This window comes from Misgurnus anguillicaudatus, chromosome 16 (assembly GCF_027580225.2).
Source record: "Misgurnus anguillicaudatus chromosome 16, ASM2758022v2, whole genome shotgun sequence".
Classification (NCBI taxonomy): Eukaryota; Metazoa; Chordata; class Actinopteri; order Cypriniformes; family Cobitidae; genus Misgurnus; species Misgurnus anguillicaudatus.
The window spans coordinates 6949916-6975722 of NC_073352.2; the positions used below are offsets into that span (position 1 = coordinate 6949916).

The 25807-nt window shown below is 35.8% G+C and overlaps 1 protein-coding gene across 5 annotated transcripts in view; it reads left to right on the forward strand.

Annotated features, from left to right (window-relative positions):
* Positions 1-2401: 2401 nt before the first annotated feature.
* pls3 (plastin 3 (T isoform)) overlaps positions 2402-25807 on the forward strand; it is a 39776-nt gene continuing 16370 nt past the window's right edge. For 3 of the 5 annotated variants that reach the window (XM_055178202.2, XM_055178205.2, XM_073854077.1), the window contains exons 1-3: positions 14799-14957; positions 16914-17024; positions 22974-23137. In XM_055178202.2, coding sequence (XP_055034177.2) covers positions 16964-17024; positions 22974-23137 — 225 coding nt within the window. In that variant the 5' untranslated portion in view covers positions 14799-14957; positions 16914-16963. Of the gene's footprint in view, positions 2547-14798; positions 14958-15923; positions 16080-16913; positions 17025-22973; positions 23138-25807 lie in introns of those variants that run through there. The other 2 variants (XM_055178203.2, XM_055178204.2) reach the window with 2 other exon arrangements.

Consider the following 25807-nt stretch of genomic DNA (forward strand, 5'->3'; position numbering starts at 1 on the left):
TTTCATTTCAAATGCTTATATCACTCACAACAGTGGTCTGGCCAGGATATTGTCATTTAAAAACTGATGTTTATGTTGTCATTTTGTGTATTGGCCACCAGTTGTGTGATTGCAGTACCAGTTTTAGCCACAAGTTTTGTGATTGCAATACCAGTTTGGGCCACAATCCTACATACTGTTCCTTTAATCAAATTCATTGTAAATAACAATGTGGTTTACCCATTTGTTACAGTATGTGTTTACATTCATGCAATTGGCTTTAATCCAAAGTGACTTACAGGGCATATTTTATTCATATGTAATCACAGGGAATTAAATGCATGACCTTTGCACTGCTAATCAAATGATCTACAAACTTAGCTTCAGGAGTACAATTTGTTGATGAATGTATGCTGCGTTTTAGCTTTCACTAACAAAAAAAGAGCTGCACATATATCACACCACCAGGAAACTGAAGAGATCTACAGAAGCCAGCAGAGGCAGAAGGAAGAAATCAGCTTTTCTTGTAGCAGGACAGCGCTCTGCTGTTAATAGTAACTGTTGCTCTTCACCTTGGTATTTCCTGCTATTCCGAAATATGAGTCTGTAATTATGATCCAAAAAAATCATGCTGACCTAAAAAGCAGACTGCTGCGTACTGGAAGAGTGACTCAACAATGTGTGTCTGTGTAAGCAAGAGGATAAAGCATTATTCATTAAAGACTTTAAGCTTTGATTTTTATTTAGCTAAAGATGATGGACAAAAATCCTCTGTGAGTGAGGGAATGAATGAAAATACGTTTTTGTAAGTATAACCAAAAAAACCCAAAACAGTAGCATGTTTTTATTAGGAGTACCATGTTTATATATATATATATATATACATGGAAGTCATTCAGTAACGTTGTAGATATATATCAAAGGTACCATGATGTTACCATTTGTTATAAACAATATATTGGTATTTGTATACTTGCATGGTTTAACATAGCATTAGGGCTGCTCGATTATCATAATTATGATTATTTTTATATTAATCATAATCATGACCATTTAAATGCAGGGTGCATGATATTTGAAAAACACTTTGGAAAAGGGAGTCGGGTCGACTACCAAAACACACTTGTAGCAATCAGCAGCAAGGGGCGTGTCTACTAACCAACATCCTTTTCTTGCGTATGGTTGCATATGTGTGGGGCGGGTCTATCAAATGAAGGTCCAGATTCTATTGGGGTAGGGGCGTGTTTGTTTAGGTGATTTCAAATATCAGCATTGTCTTTCAGAGATCATGGACCCCGCCTTTAACATGATTACCTTGTGACTTTGAAAACATGCATTATTTAACCTTTTTATTAACTAAGTGTTGCAATAGGTTACATGGGTCAAAGCAGGGGTGCCTTCCAACCCAGCAAACACAGAACGTTTCCCTAACATTCCTGGAAACCATATAATAACGTTCTGGAAACGTTCTTTATAGGTTTTATTTTTGCAACCATAAAATAACGTTCCCATAACGTTGCAGGGTGGTTATTATAAAACATTAAACAAAAAATAACATGCATAATGTTCTCTAATGCTTATTTTTGGGGTGTTTTAACCATAAAATAACGTTCCCTTAGCGTTATTAAAAAAGAACGTTAGGGCAACGTTAGACTAACATAAAAATAACGTTCTATTTTCGTAAAGAAAACTTTCCTGGCTAACCAAAAACAAATCTCGGAAAACAACGTTCTGGAAACCAAAAAATGTTAGGTGGGAAGTGCCTAACAAACACATCGGTCCAGCAGCACGCAATTTATATTTTAATAATTGTTTTTATGTATATTTAATAATATGTTTAAATAACTGCAATTGAAATTAAAAAACGATTAAAGGGATACTTCACCGATTTAGCATTCAGCTTTGTATCTGTAGAAACCCGGCAGTATTACTGAATGACCATGTTTCCCTCCATCATTTCCCCCTGAGAGGAGAGATATCTGCATTTTGGTTCTGCAAAAAAGTCCTCCGATGATGCAAAAATCGTCATATTACATCATCGGAGGACTTTTTTGCAGAACCAAAATGCAGATATCTCTTCTCTCAGGGGGAAATGAGGGAGGGAAACATGGTCATTCAGTAATACTGCCGGGTTTCTACAGATACAAAGCTGAATGCTAAATCGGTGAAGTATCCCTTTAATTGCACAGCCCTACATAGCATTATACAAAACACTATTAAGCTGTGTTTTAAAAACATTTTAGAGGATAAAATAAATCACAAAAGCTGTGAATCAATGTAAATCCACGTGTGCGATCCAAAAAAGATGGTGTCTCTAAAACGAGTGAGCCGCCCACCTAAGCAGCATCCGAGACATCGTTATTTCGGCTGCTACCATGCTCAAAAACCTTCATGTGTCTTTTAAGCCGCAGAAATACTGTCTATGTAGACAGCTTACTAAATGCAGTCTATGTAGAAAGCGTACTTGTTGTTGAGACACAGCCCGCCCCGTGTGTGATGTTGTGAGCAGTTCAGTGTGTGCGCGCGCGTGAAACGCCAGCACGGCAACAAACAGAAGCACGGCTACAGTAAGTCAATAAACTAAACTTAATATTAAATCCAGCTTTTTAGTGCACTTCAGACACTTATTTCCTGGTGAATTTGTTTTACAAACACAACATTGGTGCATTCGTTTGTGTGTTTTTATTTTCATTCATGCTTCTGAGTTTGAGACTGTCACGCGAGCGAGTGATTTGATGAAAATAACTTTGTTTTAAAACTGCGCATTGATGTGTATTAGTTTAGTTCACAGAGTTATGTAGTTATTTATGGATTATTATATTCAAACATGCATGTTTCTGTATGAAATGATCGATATGTGGATTTGTGTGTTTAGAATGCAGTCGTTGTCCCGTATGCTTGTGTGTTTGTGTAATATTTTGATGACTTTGATGACAGTGCGCGGATTTTTGCTTACTCTTGCACGTGACAGTTAGTAAACATGTTGTATGCAGGAGGTAGGAGATTTCTGAAATCAGCTAAAACCAGCCTTAGATGGTTGGTTGGTTTTTATCTGGTTAAAATTATGTAACAGGCTGTTTTTAGAGGGTTTTACTGGGTTAAACTGGTCCTTCCAGTCTGGAAAAGTTGGTTTAACTGGTTTTAGTTGTTGGGTCAGCTGGTTTCACAGCCTGACCAGCTTGACCCACTAAAACCAGACTGGGAGACCTGCTAAGGCTGTTTTAGCAGGTTTTATTCAGTAGGGCAGGGGTGTCCCTGACTAATAACAAAACATATTTTAATCAGAATTGTCAAATCTTGCCTAGTCGACTGATAGTCGAATCATCTGTGTGTGTGTGCATGGGTTGGGGACCAGATCAGGTAGTCAACAAATGGTTAACTTTTATTTTCTTTCACAAGCAGTTCAAGTGATGAACAAAGACAAAACTGACAATGCATTTTTATCTTTTTTAGTTAAGGCAAACATTTGTTAAATGATTAATACGATTTTAAAGCCAAGATGTACATAACATCACAAAAAGATATAACAAACATTTTAATAAATAATAAATGATCTTGCCTGGCTACAGTTCAGTGATCATATTTAATTTATAACAAGAAAAACACAGAAATGAATGATTTTATAGACAAAATGCTTTATTATTTTGCACAGAAATACCTGCTTGCTTACTTTGACTTTGATAATCTCTGTATTCACCTGATGATTCTTATATCATTTGTTTCTGGAATCTCTTTTCTGTAATTTAAAAGTGAACACCTACTATAATATTAAATCACAAGAGAGACAGTCGTGTCAGGCTTAATTAAAGGTGGGGTGCATTAGGGAAGGGCGATATCTTTTAGTTTGTGATATACCGCCAAATTTTATCCTCACGGTGAAAATCTGTCGCCTCACGATAACAACGATAAATATAGTTGAAGAGGTAGTTTGTGCGCGCCCAATTCACTGTTCACGTGAGGAGTGAAAAAAACATGGCGGAAGGCGGACGTGAGGCTGAGGAGGTGCTTGTTTTTATTACCATGAATTTACCAGAATTAATTTACCAGTAAATACAAAAATGTGCTGTTCACACATGCGGTGACGTTCCGTCTTTTTACCAGTAAGACATCAATTCACACATATCAAAATGCACATTAGACTTCACAGAGGAGCGAGGTAAAGTTAGTTTTAGGTTTGATATTCGCTGCATATCCGCCTAGGCTGCTTTAGGGGCCGTCTGCAAATCACAGAGGGTGTGCTGTTTGAAACAACTTTGGTGTAGAAATGTGGATGTTAACTTCAGGCGTGCTCGACTTTTAAGCAGCACATGTGTGGAAAAGTGGGGGGGGGGGGGGGTAAACGCGTTATTTAAAAAAAAGATTTTTCGTAATCTTACAACCTGTCTTGCTGGTAAATTGGGAGTACTGATTTACCGGAAAGGTTCTTTTCACACATGACCTGTTAACTGCAATTTACCAGTAAATTACCAGTGAAGACTGTATGTAAAGGGACTATTGACTGTTTCACACTAAACTTCTTTACTTTATCAGGTTACTTTAACATGTTTGTTACTTTATCAGGATTTATTTGCAGTTGTACTCTGTTGTTATTTTGAACACATCTAAGGACATTGTTACTTTTCCTGTTTGCACTATTTTTGCACCATGAGAGTATAAATAAATACAGAATCTGTGTTTACATTTTAAACTTGTAATTGATTTGAAATATTATTGTGTAATTGTTGTTCTGTGATGTTTTTCAGCACAGTCACTGGAACACAACTTACACATAACTTAATCTGATATTTTACAGAAGAGAATTATTTATCGTCATTGTTATCGTCACCGCAACAATAACTGAAATTACCGTGATTTTTTTTAGGCCATGTCGCCCATCCCTAGGGTGCATGAGCTCTGAAAGCCAACGTTGATATTTGAAATCACCTAAACAAACACGCCCATACCCCAATAGAATCTGGACCTTCTTTTGATACACCCTCCCCACACATATTAAAGCAACCCAGGCAATGATGTCGGTTAGTAGACACGCCCGTTACTGCTGATTGGCTACAAAGTGTGTTTTTGGAGGGCGACACACTGTAACCCTATCAAGAACGACAATCCCCCCTGACCAGGGGGCTTAACACTACAAATCGATACCCACTCAGCGTCATCAAAATCCGGTTGAGTAAGGGAGGAAGGGGAGACGAGACTGATGCCTGTATGGGCTTCATACTTACTGCCTTACTCAACGCCCTCCTCCTGAGGATAACATTATGCAATACTTATCTTTAAAGTGCACCTATTTCATTGTTTTGAGCAATGTTATTTTGTGTATTTGGTATAATATTTATGGTTAAAAAGACATTATTTTCTACACACTGTACATTTTTGTAGCTCCAGATATCCTGCCTTCCTCAAAAGCATTGATTTTGTACAAAATTAATCGATCTGAAAAGCTTTGTGTCCCTGATTGGCCAGCTAATCTGTACATTGTGATTGGCCTGAGTAACTCTGACATCAGACGGTAATGTGACGCTTCTCACCATGTTTGAAAGATTCGCTCACAATACAATGCTAACAGGAGTTAACTTACAGGCTGTGACACAAAGCGGGATGAATTATGATAATGTCGGTCTTATCTATGTCAACAGGCCCAGGAAGTAAACTGTTGCCCACAATCAGTGTGTTTTTGTATTCCAAGAAAAGAGATTTACGTTGGAGCCGATAACTCGCATCATCGTTTACTTTGGGGTTTGTACCTTTTGCATATTGTTAACATGTACTAATACACACTTACACACCAAAGGAAATGGAAAATCGTACTCTTTAAATCTTTACTCTGTTTTGGGGAATTAATATCCACCAGATTTCGGTCTTTTCATTCTTGTATTGTGGATTGTATGTACACAAAGTAGAGTTCTATACCTTTAAATAAATAACAATTAAAGTCAGAATCAAGTAACAAGGTGCAGAACAAATGTGTTACAAAATGAGTAAATGTGCAGGGAAACAAAACGCAAGCCACAAATAGTTAAAGCAGAGTTAAATCAAACTATAACTAAAATAAAAACAAAGGAATTATTGAAATAACAAAAGTATAACCAGAATTGCAAACTGTCTTGTCTTTTTAACTACAGAAACAACTGCTTCACTATTACGGCAGGGCAAAAAATCAATTTTTTTAATTAATTTTTTTTAAATCATGGTCGATTAAAAATCGATTCTCAAAGGCCACGAATCATTTTTTTTTTTAAATGAAATAACCTAAACCGGTTTAATCAAGGAATGTGACTGTTTTTACTTTTTTCAGCATGCATTTTTCATCTTGCATCAAAATTTTATTATATTTATCATAATTGTATGCATTTGAAGAGGTTGATTCTGTTTTAATGTACCCAAGTGTACCTAAAATAAAAAAGTGTAATATACAGGTTTGTGGCTCTTAATTTCTTTTTATTAATTACCCACTTGTAAACTTATGTTCACTGTTTTTTTTTATAAATAAAGTATTTGTATTTAATCTTCATTGAGTTGAATCGAGAATCAAGGATCAATCCGATAGCTTATGAATCAAAATCAAATCGATCCGGAACGTCTGAATCGATATCCAGCCCTATTCACTATGGTTTATTATTATGTATACCTGGAAACCTCTTTTTTCACATATTATTTGCACAGCATTATCATAATAGGCTGTTATGTGAAATCAGATAATGTTTACTCTTACATAGCCAAAAGTAAATGATCCTCATTTTATCATCTGCAACGATTCGACTGTGAGATTGGTAGTTCAATCAGGCTTCTCCTATTGAAGCATCGAATCTTCGACTTTTTGGGGTCACCCCTACAGTAAGTTATGCTCAAAATTAAATACTACCATGCATACTACCACTTGTATACTATGCAGATAGTATGCCGCATACTGTGTTTAATAGCATACTGTATGTCAAAATGCAATGTGCAACACGTATTCACACATCAATCACCTCAGAAATAAATTATACTTAAACATATTCAGAATTGATTAATAGCATGTGACTTTAAAGCCTAACTTTTGTGAAAATAATTTCTCTTTGAGTTTATTCATCATCCCTATCAGAATGGAAGGTTGAGTACTTGAGTTAAACACATACGTTGCATTGTGTCTTGTATACTTTACATTTATGCAGATTATCTCATTGGTTGTTCAAGTATCTCATACAGTAAATGCAAAAGATTTGCATTCAGTGCACACAGTCCTAGCAGTAGTAGTATACTAGAATGCTTTTCCAAACATACAGTCTGTCCTGGAAGTGACCTGTATTTCAGTGATAAACAGGGCTTTGTGTTTGAACTTCCAGGCATGGTTCCTGAAAATGATTCAATGGCTGTGGTAGTGAGGAATGTGTGCTTCATGACCTCTAAATGACAAACAACCTTGAAGGCCATCTCAAAGACCAGAAAAATGTGGCGTGTTTTTAAATAAAAGCGGATCTTTTCACTCCCCTCGCAACAAAGCAACGCTGTCAGATCTCGTCTCTTTGATGACAGACTAATGGCACGTTTTGATGTCGTGGTTGAATTCTTCTCTCTGTAACTGTGTCACATTCTCTCCAACCCTTCATTCTTTAGCCGTAAGTGTTAGTGAGAGAGTTATGTTATCAGTTTATCACAGCTTGTTGTTCTTGCGCTGTGGAGATTCGTGTGGCCTGGATGCCATTGTCAAGGCTGAGGTTAAAATGATGTCATGATAAAAGCACCACTGTAATGTCTGTGGGAGAACAAACAGAGCAGATATTCATGACCTCCATTGTGTCTACACATACTGTAATGCTTGTGCGATTCTCAGAATAGTTACAGAAAATAGTTACTGCCGTGTTGACCTCTTCATAAATGTAAATATGATTTATATTTGGTTTCATTGGCGTTATCATTGTCTACTGTAACTAACATTGCCTGTAGGGCACACAATGTATGTGCAGTTTTAGGTATGCATCATGACAGTACAGAAATATGTAGTTAAGATAACCAGCCCAAACCTGTATATATCATATGTGTAGAATTCAGACCATGAATGTTTTGTTTAAGTTTTAAATGCTCTCGAGGTGGATTTGTTTTGTGTGTTTCAGGCTCATAGACCTGTGGCCCTACCTTTAATTCAAGGGAAAGTAGCTCTTTAATGCAAATTCTGTTGTTAGAGTAGTGAATGGTGAAAAAATGTTTGTTATGTAGCTCAGGTATGCAGGGGCTGGAAACAACAAAAGAAACTTGTAAACCTCATTTTATTTCCTTTTCAGCTGGTTAAAATAGATCTACATTTCATAACAGTGTTATGTATGTTTTTACATTTTGTTGGTATGTTTTTTTTACATTTTAATACACCAGTCTGTACTGTAGACTAAACAACTGCATGACTGACCAAACAAACCCACATTCACTACTAAAGTGTCCAGGTTGCGTTGGGAATACTATTAAGTGCTTTTCCACCGGCTTGCCGAATTGAACGGTTAAAGTTATGTTTCCGCTTGACTTGAGCCTGGTGTGGTACAATTTCAAACCGTTCTCAACCCAGAATTGCTGACAGAATGTGTTAAGTGATGTCGCCACTCAGGATCGGTTAGTCATCTATAAACACAGATCAGGTTAAAAGTAATACAAAAATAACGCCATAACGCGGTCGCTATTTACGTTGCATACAACTCAACTGGAGTTGGAATAGAGTGGTTACACGAAGAGAACGGATTGGCTCGGAGATGGAAAAGCAGTTGTTTTTTTCTTTGCTGAAACTTTCATGATTGTCTTTATTGTTTCATTTTTTACAGTATTGGATGCTGGATAGAGACTAGTGTTGCAAAATTGTGGGAATTTTCAAGGCTGGAAATTTTCAAGGCTCCTATTAGAAGTTTTGACATAACTTATGAAAACAAGTTAAAACTGTTGAACCTAATTTTTTAGGATAAATTAACAAAAATATATCTTGTATGCTGCATTTTTTACAGTGCACAGATATTTTGAATGAGTCTAGAGGAAAGATTTTTTTACATGCAGCTGCTATGCAGTCCCTCCAGAAAAATTTGATTTTGCGATCGCATTATTCAACGCATAATCAGCCAAATTCCACATATTTATGCGGGGACCTCATTTTTAAAATATGCCGCACTTTCCCAGCATAAATTGCAGATTTCCATGCGCAAAATATGCAGGGCTTTTATGATTTCATAATGATTTCAGAAAGTTGAAAAATGTTGCATTTACTTCACACAAGCGAGTTCCCGCAATTTTTGCGAGTTCCCGCAATTTTTGCGAGTTCCCGCAATTTTTGCGAGTTCCCGCAATTATTTTTGCGAGTTCCCGCAATAATTTTTGCGAGTTCCCGCAATAATTTTTGCCAGTTCCCGCAATATTTTTTGCCAGTTCCCGCAATAATTTTTGCCAGTTCCCGCAATAATTTTTGCCAGTTCCCGCAATAATTTTTGCCAGTTCCCGCAATAATTTTTGCCAGTTCCCGCAATAATTTTTGCCAGTTCCCGCAATAATTTTTGCCAGTTCCCGCAATAATTTTTGCCAGTTCCCGCAATAATTTTTGCCAGTTCCCGCAATAATTTTTGCCAGTTCCCGCAATAATTTTTGCCAGTTCCCGCAATAATTTTTGCCAGTTCCCGCAATAATTTTTGCCAGTTCCCGCAATAATTTTTGCCAGTTCCCGCAATAATTTTTGCCAGTTCCCGCAATAATTTTTGCCAGTTCCCGCAAATTTTTGCGAGTGTTCCCGCAAATTTTTGTGAGTTCCCGCAATTTCATGAGATAAAATTGCATAAATATCCCGCATATTTCACTGCATTTTTTGAGAAAACATGCTGCAAGATCAAGGATTTTTGCTTGCAACAATCACACCAAAAAAATGCCGCGTTTTTTATGGAAGGACTGGCTAGAAATAAATACATTTTCTTAAAGTTTAGATTCCTTGTGGCATTAGATCTCTTTCTCTACTAAAGTGTTTTAAGTGAATTCCTGTTTCTACAAGTTGAAGTAAATTTTCTGTTTATTAGATGACTATATGTGGGAACATGTTCAAGTTGCATTTAACCCACAAAAAAAATAAGTATCAAATAAACACAATTTTCCCCAAAAGCTTTTGTTGCTATAATGCAACCAGTTTTTTTTTTACTGCTAATGCTAACATCTATTAGTGAATGGTATATCATGAGTCATTTTATATCAAAGCAACAGGAAGGATAATCAATGTCACTTTTGGAGAAATTTTTACTTAAAACATCTTGGAGCAGTTTCCCAGAGAGGGCTTAAGTCTTGTCCAAGATTAAAATGCATGCTTGTGCTGCATTAATTTTAAAACATCTTGAACTGACATAGATCAGTGCCATTGTTTTGTGTCAAGACACACACCAATGTTGTTTATTTGTAAGGTATATTTGTAAAACTATGTCCTAACATAACTAAGGCGTAGTCCTGGATTAATCTAAACCCTGTCTGGGAAACTAATTTGGCTAATACTTGTGATGATCTCATGAATCTCAACGGTGCTAAAGTAGGGGTATTCTTCAAGACTTAAAGAGAAAGTTCTTTTTTAAGTGGTTTACAAACAGTCCTGCTGTATCCTATTGATCAGGTAAACTGATAGCCTTAAGCCTGGAGTATACACTCTAAAAAACAATGCTTGGATTTAACAAAAAATTGTCACAACAGTTTGAATTAGATTTTTAGACAAACTATATTGAGTTGGATGTACTTAACATTGTGTTAAAACTAGCCCCCAGTTTCACAGGCAAGGCTTAAGCCAAGTCCTACACTAAGACATATGCTTGAGCTGTCTTACCTAAAAAATAACTTAAACTGAGATTTAAAATAGTGAGATTGATTTGTCTCAAGATACACACCAGTAACAAGAAGCATGTTTATGAAAGATGCTTTAACATCTTAGGGGCAGTTTCCCGGATAGGGTTTATCCTAGTTCTAGGCAAAAATATTTATTTAAAAACACCTTGTTCTGTTTAATTTTAACATATTTAGTTGACATTGTTTTGTCTTGAGATGCACACATGTAGTGTTTTTTTGGTAGGGAATGTTTGTAAAAAGTTCCTAAATATAACCTAATATAAATAAGGCCTTTTCCTGGATTAACCTAAACCCTGTCCGGGAAACCTCCTCTTAATATAACTAAGTCCTGACTTTAACTAAGCCTTGTCTTTGAAACCAGGCCTACAACTTATTAAGTAGGGACGCACCGAATATTCGGTCACCGAAAAAATTTTGGCTGAAAATGGCCCATAAGAGCATTTTCGGTTTTCGTCCGAAAGACTTTTATCACCGAAACAATACGTCCAAAATGTTGTGATGACGCAAACAGACACTGCGACCTGCACGTGCTTGTTTGAATCAACATATCTGCAGTGTGGATGTATTTAACCACAAAAAGGCGCTAAAGTGAGCAGCTTTCTGCACGCACTGAGGCACATGCGCTTGAATGTGTTCGGTCCAGACGTGATCATCACAGTATGTCCTTCAAAGATCAGAACTCTTGATGTGTAAACTTCAGAGAGAGTTGCGCTAACGTGTCTCATACTGTAGTCCATTAACATACATTTTGCGAATAAAGCAAATGTAAAGTTTTTATGTGGAGCAACTGTTTATGCTGCGCTGTATGGGATTCGCCCTCGGTCTCTGTGTGCGCGCATGTTTAAGTGCCCTTAATAGTGCGCACATGAGAGAGATGCATTTTCCAAACAAGCGAACATAAAATCTTTCTGTTATTGACCGGGCACATATAAACAAAATGATCTCCACAGTATTCTTTTTCTAATAAAAACATTTGTTTATGTCTTAATTGTATGTGTAGACTACAGTCAAATACCAGTCTGTGCTGAGACAGTAACCTCAATTAACCTACTTTAGTCTGTGTCATTAATGTTAATCAAACAACCCAAGACTAAAGAAAAAATCACTTCTGTAGCTCTAAAAATAATAATATATTTAATTTATACAATAAAGAGAGTGTGTTATGATTCATTTCATTTAATTTCTGTACCTAATGCTAATTTCAGACCCTATTAATGTGCAACTTTGTTCTTTTTTATAAATGTTTGCAATTTCTTTATTTGTTATTAAATTTTTCCCACCCCCTTTTTTGATCCGAAAAATAATCCGATCCGTGCCTTAAAAACTGTAATGTGATCCGAGTTTTGTGATCCGTCACACACCCCTAGTAAAGTTAGTACACATTAATAGCCATAAATGCAATTGTACTAATAATTGCCATAATAATAATTTCTTTCGGTGTTTCGGTTTCAGTTTTCAACCTTGGTTTCCTCGTTTTTGGTTTCGGCCAAGAATTTTCATTTTGGTGCATCCCTATTATTAAGTTGAATACTCATTCATAAAAATTAAGTTGTTTTAACTAGTTTTTTCACATTATTTTAATTTAATTAGATTCAATCGTGGACACTGGTTAACACAAAACTACAAAAAACTTTTTTAACGAACAACATTTGTCAGATTTCAGAAGACAAACAGCTTTAGCATTTTTAGCAAAATGCCTTCTTATTAAACAGCATGTAATATTATGCTCTATGCATTTGTTATCAACTTGAGCAAATGCTTTACTCTTCAGCACAATAGGTAACCTCTTAAAAATCAACAACATAACAAAAACTCCTAAATAACAAAAGTACAGAACATTAAACATATATAAGTCGTCTTTATTAGAAATTCATAAAATCACCATATTTCTACATTTACTCACCTTACCAAGTCCTACGCAAATCATGCTGGGATCTTAAAACGTGTCCTTGATAAAATTACAGTGAATCACTACAACTTAAAGAATGTTTTCAATAAGCTAACACAGATTTTTTTAATTAAAGTTACACACAATATGAAGTTGATATAATTATCAACAATATTATGTCAGGACTACTCAATAAAAAGAAATCTAAAATGTTTAATTAAATCAATAATTAATAATTTTTAGGTTTACACCATTGCACTTTTTAAAAAGTATAGTGGTAACAGATCCTTGTCTGGTTTTATGTGTACGTGAACATGTGCACACGGTTGAACGCATAGGCTAGACTTTTGACGCATGCGCATTGCGACAAAATGCAATGCATCTCCTGGGACACGCGTGCATAGTTTGAAGGATTTCAAAAATCTGACGTTGCTTGTGCAGTACATGCGCACTCTTCCGATGACGAAAATTGCGTCACTGTACACGTAAAAAAAACGAAGTACACTTCGGCCATTAAACCATCACACTATTGGTTGAGTTGAGCTAGAAATGATGTGTTGTGTAAAAACGAATGTTTTAATGCAGCTTTCGTGATTTTATCTTTCCTGTTTCATAGTATAAGTCTCTCTATCTCACTCTCTCTCTATCTCTCTCCAAGTTGTTGTGTGCAAAGCAGGTTGAGTTTACAAAGTGATCTGTAAGTGAACACCTGTTTGCTCTGTTGAGATGTGCTTTGTCGTGTTATTTGAATTGATGCTCTTCACAGTTGTCCCTCAAGCATGCACCATATGTCACCAGGTTTCAGCAGCACTTTTTCATTTGGAGAGGGTGAAGAGTACAGGGTGGGCAGTCGGTATTTTAAAGTTTAATTCAGTGGGGTGTGAAGAATCACTGTTATGGTCTCTGGATATTGAAGTGGATTTTTCCATTGCACTTCTGTCTCTTTGAACTAAACGTTCCTGATCTTCAAGATACGACTTGTTGAACAGGTGATCTGTTGTGTAACCTGAGGAATGTTTAAATCTGATCTTTGCTGCTGTGTTAACACATTATTCGCTTGTGTGTGGAGTGCTCCTATCCTTCAGATTATATTTACAATACAAGTAAAGCCTTGGTTTAGGTTTAGACTTTTTGAGAATAGCAATTGTTTATAAAGTATCACATTCAGCTTCATAGACAGAATCAGCAGATCAGATGTGTTGAAACATTAAATAGTAGTGTACACAGTCTTATCATCATCAGTCCTCTCTATATGACATGTAGTTTTTCACATGAAATTAAATAATGTGTCTGCCTGTCTATTATTGATCATAATCCAGGTTCTTGTTTTTAGATTTGATGTTAATGTTTTTGGGAGAATTCATGGCTGTAGCATAATCTGAAACCTCATCGTTGCACTTTTCTTCTAAATAAAGTTCATGGTGTTTTAAAACCAGCGCTTAGACAATGACTTCATTCAGTGAGAAACAAGATTATCTATTAATTTAAATGTTGAATGCAAACAATGATGTTGTGTTTTGAGTTCACCGTGCCCATCACTGGGAATGTTGTGTTAATTCTCATGTGGTCTGTTTCCTTAGCAATCAATGAGTCTTTGTTAAATACCAACTCACGAGTCATCCTTGAAATTAGCTTACTATTAGTAAAATACAAAAGTTTTATTATTTATTTTCATGGTTTTTTAACCTTATGCAAGCACAATATATTCGTTTGACCTTTATTTCTGTTTATCAGATGTTCAGCACATGTTTCCAGGTGATTCATTCAAGTTTTAAGTGATTCAGCATATGTCCATCCACCACAATTTTAGTTTTTCCTCTCCAAGTATTTTTAAAGCAACAGGACATTACGTGTTTTAAAAAAAGGGAAAACTCTGAAAAAAAATCGTCTGCCAGTTTTCCCTGGTATGTGAATTTGAGAAATGCAATTAACATTTTCTCCGCCCCTTTTCCGTCACGCAACTTTATTGCGCTACGCTACATCTGGAATAGAAAGGTTGGTTGTAAAGAAAAGTATACTCTCATTCCCCTCCCCCCGTTTCTCTCTCTCTCTCTCTTTCTCGCTCTCTCCGTGTGTGTGTGTGTATGCGTGTGCCTGCCCCTCCCTCTCCAGCGGACGCGCCATCCGCTACTCCCATAGCCAGGGAGGAAGTGTTATGACTTGCTGCCGTAGGTCTTTGTGAGGCAGACAGGAATGCTGGTGTTTCAGATTAGCCTTGAAGGGTGTGGAGCGAGCACTGCCTGTACTTCTGCCTACAGCCTGCTTCTCAGCACAGGTCGGCTATGTTTATTTCTATTTTCTTGTTTTGTTGTCTCTCTCTCTCTTTTCTTTCTCTCTCTCTCATCGTCCCACACTGTTAACATTCTTCGCTAGGGAAAAATTCTCTCATTCTCTTTCCAGCTGCTAAAAATCGTCTGCTGGTTTCATTGCAGATATGTTGCATATGCTTGTAGTTGGAAAAGTATGAGGAGAAGGCTTGTGTTAATGCAGATTTCAGGCTGGCAAATGTGCTTTGTGTGATGGAGCACATGTTCAGCTTTCTAATTATCACATAGAACTCAGAAGACACATTTTGTAGAACTATTTTTTTTAATAGTGCATAATGGGAATTGAGTATTTAGTTAGTATTTAGCAGTCCTCGGAGATGTTAGAGAAACTGATGACTGTACAGCATTCTCTGGTTGCCTAGATTTGTGCATGACTCAGTCTCCTGAGGTAAGAATACAAAGTTTAGTCAAATTATATCTCCTCCATGCTCGAATTGTTAAGAAACCTACTAAAGCACGGTCAGGTTTTTTAACTGTGGACGTTTGTTAAACTTGTAGCACATGGGACTGTCTCAATAAAAAAGGGATGCCACAAGGGTGGGGAATTGGCCCGTACCTTTTACGGTATTTTTCGTAGAATTTCTTACTAGATAGCTAAAGGATGACACACATTTGGACCTTCAGAATAAAGCCAACAGTATATTAACGTGGTATTTGTAAAACAATTAAATCATGTGTATTGTACTGATAGGATTTCAGAATTCTTTGTTTTGGTCTTTTAATCCTGTTCTACCGGGTGTGGTAGGGCGAATGGCGTAGCTAATGATGTAACAAAGTGGTTAAAGTAATGCAAGCGAGGGAGGGCGACGGCTACAGTATGTGAATGGAGATGTTGACATCCACGGCGGGTGTGTCCTGAATCGTCACGAAGGGCAGCGGCTTCATAGAAGACCAGTTTCGGACTGCCCTGAGTGCTGCAGTGCTGTGATCACTGCCTATAAGAGCAGACATCAGATCAGTTTCTACAGCAGGCCTTGAGCAAGGACTAAACACTGAATCTTTTCTCCGTTCTGCTGCTGTGGTAGGCTCTGCTCCACAGTTTTTACTTTGTCGTGGCCTCATTTTCAAAGGTATGTATGTTTATAGCTGCTTGTGGTAACACGTTAACAAATATAGCCATAGCACTGCCATTAAATTACAGATATAACAGTTGCACAAGTGATATCCTCCTGGTTATATATTTGCCTCGGATATAGAGCAGGATTTTTTATACTATGTGGATATTTGCGCTTGTGTTTTGGTGGTGAGGTCTTTGCAATTGTTGATATAATTGTATGGCTGGTGTGTCATCATATGCAATTAAGTAAAAGCTGTTGAAAATGTAAAGCAGGACAGATTTTGGTTTTCAGATGTTAACGCAGACTACTTACAGCTTAATCTTCCAAAGAAAGTGTGCCCTGCCTGTACCTTTGACTGTGACATCATCAAAACTAGAAAGTTTCTGCATTTTGCTTTAGTGCTTGATTGTTTAATTGATGGTTTCAGTTTCTTCTTTAACAACTGCCAACTTAACTATAGCTGCATTTGCAACTAGTTTAACATGCTTGCTTCCTTGTTAGCTTTACAGTCCACACTATAAGCAATGTTAGAACAAGAGCCTTTGTCATTGCTGCTTTACTTTCACTAATGTGGTGATGAACTCAAAAGGATGAGTTGAGACACGCCCCTTCTGAACATGCGTTTTGCCCAAATATAGTGTAGTTTGTTGCTCTTGCATGCTTAATAGGTGTTTGCATGTCATTTGCATGTCTTATTATCTTACTGTACAATCCCACTTCCAGGTTTCTGTCTCTAAATTTGAGGCATCAGAGTGATTTTATCCTAATTTGGAAATCCACACAGTAACAGATGAGAAGTCATGGATGTGTGCTGTTTTTGAATACTGTTTGTTCATCTCTCTGCAGAAGGAGACACACGATTACACTGAGAGAGCTTCAGGTTGGTTTTCGTGAAAATGGCAGGAAAGATATCCAAAGACGAGCTGGAGGAATTGCGAGAGGCCTTCCAGAAAGTTGGTAAGTGTTGTTCCTGTCTGACCAGTTTGTGGACGACGTTAAATCAGTGCTGCTTGTCTGTGAGAGTAGGGATGGGTATCGTTTGGATTTTTTCTGATACCGGTGCCAAATTGACATTTTTAAAATGGTACCGGTGCCTTAACCGATACTACTTTGAAAAAAAGAGTCACAAAACAGCAATGGATGAAAGTAGGCTATAACATAAAACACCATGAAAATTCTACTGTTTTTATCATTTAAATTTAAATAATTTAAATAATTTACTTTATATTTCATTAAAATTATTTCATAAATTACATTATTTATATTTTGGTATGAGATTTTTGAGATAGATACTATAGCTCATGGAATTAAATGACATTCAACACTATTTTCTCCTCTATCTTTTCAACTTCACTCGGTAAAATGATATGATTGGATGTTATTAATCTTATTAATGATTGGTTAAAGTCTATACGCGGCTGCCGCTCACAAAAAGATAAATTCCAACCAAAAGTTATCATCCCTATGCCCCCAATTCCCTTTGAAAATCAGAGAAAGTTGCACAATTGTGTCTCTATAGTGCGGTCGACTTGGCGAATAGACCCTTTTACAACGCACATGATCAAATAGACTGCGCACGCATAAGTTTATTAAAACGGTTTCCCAGCAACAAAATGTCTGGTTGTTGCGTTTGGTTGCAATAATATAATTAACGTATATACGTATATATGTATCTGGCCACTTTATTTTAAGCCACCTGCTAACGTCTTCTATCCACTCCACTATAGTACACGGATCTTGTAGCTGTGTTGAAAATGTTGATAGTTAACTTTTTAAAATAACTTTCTCTGTCTGTGTTAATTCACTGCTGATTCTTGCCGTACTTTTGTTGCCAATATGCGCGCGCATACGTTGCCACGTCATCATTGTGTACAAACAGTATAAGGGTCTATAGAGCAGTGAAATATACAACGTCATTTTCTCTCTATTTGGATCGACTGTTAATTCGACCCTTCAAGGGTGCAAAAACGCCATTGGAAATTCACCAAATATTTTTAACTTATCCGCCTGTGAAACCACCCATTTTGCCGTTTTCCGCATGTCTCCTATTAAAAGGGAACTTGAATGCTGCATCCCATCTAAATGGCCCATAACATATGTAGTACAGATTTAAACATCAGTAAAGTAATACGTTTCAGCAATTCTTCTGAAGAAATGTTACCATGTTTGCAAGATTAAATGCGGCATTCACGTGCTCCTTTCATCTCATTTTCCAAATTGTGCTTTTAAGTCAGAATGTAAAAATAATACGGACACTTACGTTACAAAGATTTGTTAATAAAAAAACATTTGTATTATTAGTGATGTGCAGTTTAATACTTTTTACCCTGTGAGCTTATTAAACACACCACATTTTTTAAATACATTTTTTTTTTGCAAAGACATTCAAAATCTGCAGTAGGCTACTTTTGATTTTGACATTAGATTATTAAATATTTACATTTCTGGAATAAAAATATTTTGTTTATTTATTATTCAGAATGAAAAACTCCACACCTATAAAACGGTACAATAAAAATCTTGCTTATATTAAACAGCTTGTTTTATTAATAAAACAAATTTGACTTATGATATGGTATCTGTGTTATAATAACAAAAATAAAAGACAAAATACTACGAATGCTTACACTGCGAAAAATGATGTGTTAATTTTTTACACATTGTGTGTGTCATGCCATTTAAGGCGTTATTTCATGTTAAAATAAATAAAAGGGACAACACAAGTTGTGTTAAATACTTCGTTACAGGTTCATTACCACTGGAATTACAACGGAATTACTTTGTAACGCGTTACTCCCGTCACTGTTTTTAACACAACTTGTGTTGTCCCTTTTATTTATTTTAACATGAAAAAACACCTTAAATGGGATGACACACACAATGTGTAAAAAATTAACACATAATTTTTTGCAGTGTAGAATTTAAATTCAAATTAATCAAATTAAAAACAGAACAACAAGGTAATCAAATGACGTGCTTATATTAAACAAAAACGAATAGGCAGAAAACATTTTAGCTCATGAAATAAATAAATCTAAAGATCCTTAGATTTTTCAAAACAATGATTTGTTTGCAATTTTTAATCAATATAAACAATTACAACAATATAATACACGGACAAACTCAAGTTAAGTGAAGAAATACAACGTTTATTATTAACTCTATGTATTATCAAAACTTTCCGAAGCGGTCATGTGCTGATGATGATGCTTCTTGCACCAGAGAGGGCAAAATATTTCAGTCGGCCGTTCAAGCATTTAAGAGACACCGAAATCTGCATTCTGATTCGGTCCAGTACATACCGGTCATATAGCTACCGGGTTTCGATACCCAACATTATGTAAGAGTGGAGAAGTGTCCTTGAAACCGGAATGTTGTCTGTGTGCTTTTTCCTTACTGTATCTAATATGATCCATCGATTCAACTTTGTTTTCTTTGCATAGATGAAAATCACAGACATCACTGTATGCAAAGTGAGGAAATTTGTGTTTTTAAAAGTTTGTCATTATGATGGCGTCGACTCGGTGATGGATTTGTGACTTGGATCTATAGAGTCAGATTACTCATGCAAACATTTTAATCTGTGCCAGTTGGCATAACTGTGCATTAAATATTTTCCAAACATGCTGCATAGAAAAGTTTAGCTGTCCAACCATGAAGTAAAACAAATCTGCAGCATCCATATGATTTTAAATAGTCCTTTATAGTCCACTTTATGATAGTCCGTGTGTGTGTGTGTGTGTGTGTGTGTGTGTGTGTGTGCGTGTGTGGTGGTCATTACTTGAAGTGCGTGTTTACTACTCAGTTTTATGTTATAGGGCACACCACAGTCGTTACACTACAGGACGGCGTCTCAAAACTGACACTGACATGTCTTTCGGGGAGCATGTCAAATGAGCCGACAGAAACTATAGATTATAATCAGGGTTTGAAATTAAAACCTACCAAAAGCAGGTAAAAATCAGTGGTGGCGGGTAATGTGTCAAATCACCAGCCAATTTCTCAGGTTACATTTTATACGTTTCTTTGTAAAGCTTTTGTAAGCAAAATCTGCACAGTTTTAACGCAAATACTCAAATTGTAAGTCATCGTGGTAAACTAAATACAGCATTACTGTGCAATATTTGTGCATGAACACACCCGTCACTAAACAAGCAACGGCGCATAAGACTTGAGACTCGAACATAATAACGTGGCGATACTTAGCTGGTGTTACTGATATATTAGTATATATAGTTAATCTGGTTTATTTTCTTTCTTTTTTTGGCTAGTAGAAGTTTCGAATGGCCGGTGAAATTTTGAAATCTCTTAAACTTTAAACTCTGATTATAATGTAGGATCATAGAAATCTTTTAGGCTGGTCAAAATTGGTCTTAGACTGTCGAATCATGAGCAGAATTGTGTGGCGTTCACCCAGTTTTAGACGGTGGTTAAGGTAGCATGTACACCAAAGTGTTTTAACGCGGCTGAAAATGCCATGTGGATGCAAACTGTGAGCCCTTACCAGCATTTTTTCTGAGCTGAGCACTTTGGTTTCTATTATACTTTCTTATCGTTGTGCGATGTGCCAGTTGGTTGTTGTAGTATTTGTCCCGCCTCTCCTCCACTGTGATTGGAGGGCTGATTTAAAAGTGACAGTAGTTGGGTTTCCATCACAATATGCGTTCTTCAGTGATCTTGCATCCTTGTGTTCTCGCTCTACGTCATCATTAACCGTTAAAGTTCATTCCAATTCGCAAGAACGCAAGTACAGAGGACGCATGAAAATACCCGGATGTGTTCTTGATATCGAGGATGCATCGAGTGCAGACTTGCCCGCTGAAATAGCGTTACACCCCAGAAGTCATTGCTGCAAAACAATGGCGGAGGTCAGGTGACCAACAGGAAGATCGCACACATCTCAGTTCTCACAAGTGCGTTCTGTGTTCTCGCGACCTTCTGAGTTCGTCCTTCCGTGGTCGCCTAGCAAGACCGATTTACACGAGAATGCAAGTCCGTTCTTTGAGTTCTTGGAATTGGGAACAGCCCCTGATTTAATGCGCATTTTGAAGTTTCGCATAAGAAAAGAATGATGGATTTTCTAATAAAAATCCTTTATTTTGCAAATTTTTTACGTTCGCTTGAAGTGCTTTTTGACTTATGCGAAAAATTTGAATAATGGTGGATGGAAATGCATTTGCTGAATCAATTCTGATGTAACGAACATTAAACCTATGAGACTGACCATCTAGCTGTTTTCGCTTTTCCTAGTAAATTTATAACTTGCCCAATCGTAACCAAAAGCAGTCCTGTTTTGTTTACTGTTGGTTATTAGGTTACCAATACCACCGTCATTTGCTCAAAAAACTTGATGGAAACGCACATTTGTTTGTTTTTTCTTTTTTGCAAATTTTGAAAAGATTTGCTTCACGTTTCGATGGAAACCCAGCTGCTGACGAAGTTGAGCGAAAAAAGACATGAAGTGCTTCTATTGGAAACAATAAAAAATGTGCCGGGCTTGGTCTACACACCCCTTAATTCAATTGAAGTACACTTAATAATGGATGTTGGATAAATGGAAATTGTTGCTTTTTTCTCTTGAATCTATTTTCAGGTATAACCTGTAAAGAACGTTTTTAGTCGTATTTTACCTAAAGCTCTTATTATATTTATTTATTATGCTTACAGAAACTAAACACTTTTCATGACAATTTCCAAACTCTCATTACCATAATGTGAAAAAAAAACACTAATATGCTACAATACAAGTCAAGTTTGTGTATGGTGTATGTAATGTTACTAAATCTCTGTGTGTACCAGTAGTATTTATGGTACTAAAATTGTTTCACACTGTTTGTATTGCACAACAGTAACATTCTTTAGTTTATACCACAGTTCTGTTGAATGCTTTTTTCTGATTGGTTGACAAATGTTTCATAGGTGTTGATTATTTTTCAATAAACGCACACACGACCTGTCAAATGTCTTAAAATAACCACCAGAACAATGTCTGTGGTAACCGTGGTATAAGAGGAGTTATTGACTCTAGTCCTGTAAATTATTTGAAAATAATGCACATTGTGGGTGTGCGCATTAATTTTAAAAAATACTTCAAAGGCCCATCGTAAATTATTCCTTACATATTGCAATCATTGAGAAATTACACAGTCATGAGAATAAAAAATAATTTCTAAGAAATATACTTGCTCTTGTTTAAAAACCGGTTATATTTTAGTGCGACTTACAGAAGTGCATTTGTGGAGAGAATGACATTCAAAGTTCCAAATATAAATGTTATACAAGTTTGGTGTGATATAACGTAGGGTTTTATTACAGATGGTCCAGACATTCATGTGTGAGCCATTAAGTGTTCACATTAACTGTACATTTTCAGTGTTGTTGTGATGCAACAGTGTTTGAAAGCAAGCCATTTAAAAATGTTTTGTGATTCATATTAGACCTCCTTATACTGTAATACAGTGACATTAGGCTGAATAACTAAGCTTTGGTGTAGATCTGAGTTTTACAGTTTAAGATTAAGTTTGGATGTTTTTGTCATGGCTCTTGACAAGAATGCGCTTTGTGTGTCTGCTTCCAGTTTATGAGATTTCTCCAGATGTTTGGGTCAAATAGTTAGGGGGAAATTATTGGTGATGTGTGTTATGCACATAATTTTAGTGTTGCAACACTGTCCTCCTGTGTAACCCAAAATCCACATTGAGAAATGTTGTAGATTAACTAGTAGATCTGTCAACACCAAGTTTGTGGGTTCAGTTCAGAGGCAACATGCACACTGATAACATGTAATACTTAAATGCACTATCAGTCACTTTCGAATAAAGATTTGAACAAAAACCTGTGAGATGCATGAATGTTATTGTGTTTCTTGCTAAGTGAATGCTGAAAGTTGCACTTGTCTTTCTGTAGATTTGAACGGCAATGGATTTATCTCTGACTATGAGCTCCACGACCTGTTCAAAGAGGCCAATCTGCCTTTGCCAGGATACAAAGTCCGAGAGATCATCCAAAAACTGATGGAAGATGGAGACAAGGACAAAGACAATAGGATCAGCTTTGATGAGTTTGTGTCTGTAAGTGTCGACTTCATTACATTCAGATATAGTCACTTCCAGGCACGTGCACACACAGACACTTTATAGACATAATATATCAAACACAACAACACCGGGGATTTTCATATATATATATATATACAGTACAGGCCAAAATTTGGACACACTTGACTAAAATGTTAACTATGATTTTAAAAATCTTTTAATCTGAAGGTGTTTGGTTAAATGCATGAAATTACGTTTGTAGAAAAAACTATACCTGTGCCGAACAGATTAATTTCTGTTATAAGAAAACTTAAATTTTATTTTAAAATATTATTTTTTAAATAGATGACTTGCACTGAATGGGTGATTCTCACAAAAACTTGGTTTTAAACATGTCAAGCAAATTTACTTTTTTTCCCACCAGACATTGAAAAACAAAGTCGGGAGTAAATGGGAACATTAATTTAAAAACTTTTACTTATCATTTAACACTTTTTGTAACATAATTTAAAAAATTAGTCCTAAAAAATCTCATTACCGCAACAGTCAGAAAACATCAACACTGACATATTTTCAAAATGACATGACAAACCTGAAAGAACATAATTTGGAGATTCTGCACATGCATTTAAAATCAAAGTATTATGCTTCTATTAATTAAATTAACATTTAATAAGCATCTGTTGCGGTAATGATAATCAAAATGTCGTGTAAGCATTCTGACAAGACAATATTTCAAATTAACTGTAAAAAATGATCTTACCTGTAGCCATCTTGAAGTAACTGGTCCATGTGCTTGGTCACTCAAAATCAAACTTTATTAAAATTCTGTATGTGTGCTTAAACTGTTCTCAAAAAGTGTTGCGGAGGATGAGAACATCAGGCATGGACACATCATTTTCCTAATTTTTCTTCATTATTATTATACATGAATATTCAGTAAATATTTTTTTCTGTCATCTAAAGTAGTCTAGCAAAACATCCATTTATTTTTTTTCGTAATATTTTTGTGTTAATTTGATTAAATTACAACATAACGCATGTTCAAACACAGCCGGACACATTGCGGTAATGAGAATTTCAGCAGAAAATGAGATAAATTTTACAATTATAAATTCTTATGTTGAAATCACACATTGTGCAAGGTAGAACACAGTATTGTGTTAATTCTGATGCTTTTTAATGTTACTATATTAAATATTTTAAAGCTAAAATCATTAGTGCCGTGGTGTTTCAATGGTTTCGTGAGAATCACCCGAATATTAAAGAAAAATCTGTCAATAAGAGCCCAAATTAAATGTGTCCTTCACTATTCTTTAAAATTCAGTCTAAAGTAGAACTTCAAGAAGCTTCTTGATAAAATGACATGATTATGGTTTTGCAATTTCTAGGCAAATGGTGACTGCACTTCAGATGATAAAATATAACAGAATTTTGATTTATTTTGGATGCTTTCAGTCACCAACATAATTCCCACAGTTGCATTTGTGTTATGCCATAGTTTGGACGAGTTTATTATTATTCTGTTATGTGGAAAAATAACGGGTGAGTGTGTCCACACTTTTGGCCTGTACTGATATATATAATAAAAATAAACTCTTGAACTTTAGCGATGTCATTGGTGTCATCCTAAACAAATTTTGTCCTGGGTCCCTTCAATTTAAATGCCTAACCCTGATGTAAACGTTTCTGCTTAAATTTGTTTTAATTATTAAAACAAAAACAACATTGGGGCCTACATGCAAATTTCTTTACCCAGCTTAAATTTCAATTAAAATATTTTAGGCATCGCAGCATGCACATCACTCATGCTGTCAGTTAAATGACTATAGGTGTAATTTAGCTACTTTACAGAAGCTCAAAATACATTTATTATGTTATGATTATTATTCTCATAGTATGGTAAAAAACTATTCATGATAATACAGTAAATAGTAGGTGGATAAAGTTTGTCTGGTACTATATATAGATATAATTAAAGGCTGCCGGCTGTAAAAGTAGAGTAAATATAGTTATTTCTTCATTTAAGTATAATAAGATCTTCAAGTGAATCAATGCTTTGTTCGCTCTGTTGACTGCATTTGCAATTCAAATGTTATCTTAGCCAGAAAAAACATTTTACTGCTCTAATATTGTCCTGTATACACGTGAGATTTAATGTAAGCTGTGAATCATTTGGATTATTTGAGTTGAATGAATGAAGCAAAAATTTGGGTTGAATGAAAACATTTTAATAAAATGATTCGCAGTCATTGTTAACAGCTTGAAATCCATGATTTGCATGTTCAGCAACATTTAGGATAAATGGAGGTTTAAAGAATTTAAGTGCTGAATCCAGATGGCTCTCACTTCACAGCAGTTTCTGTTATTTCCTATCGAAGTAATATTTGGCAGTATGTGGCGTTACATAACAACACATCAAAGCAAGGGTCGTTCATTTTACTCTTTTGAACTCAAAAAGGTTGGTTTTGGTTTCTAAAGGAAAGACAAAAATATAAAGAGATGCTTTCTTGTAGTCAAACAGATTCAATACTCTGATAGGAGATCTGTGTGTGTGAGCTTTGTGATTAAAATCTCTTGATTAAAAAAAATAGAAAGCTCTAGTATTGTGTTGACAAATGCTATTTTGATGTTGTCATGTGATTTTTGGGGCTTCTGTATTTATAAGAATATGGCCGTCTTTGCACGTAGACCAATGTGTTG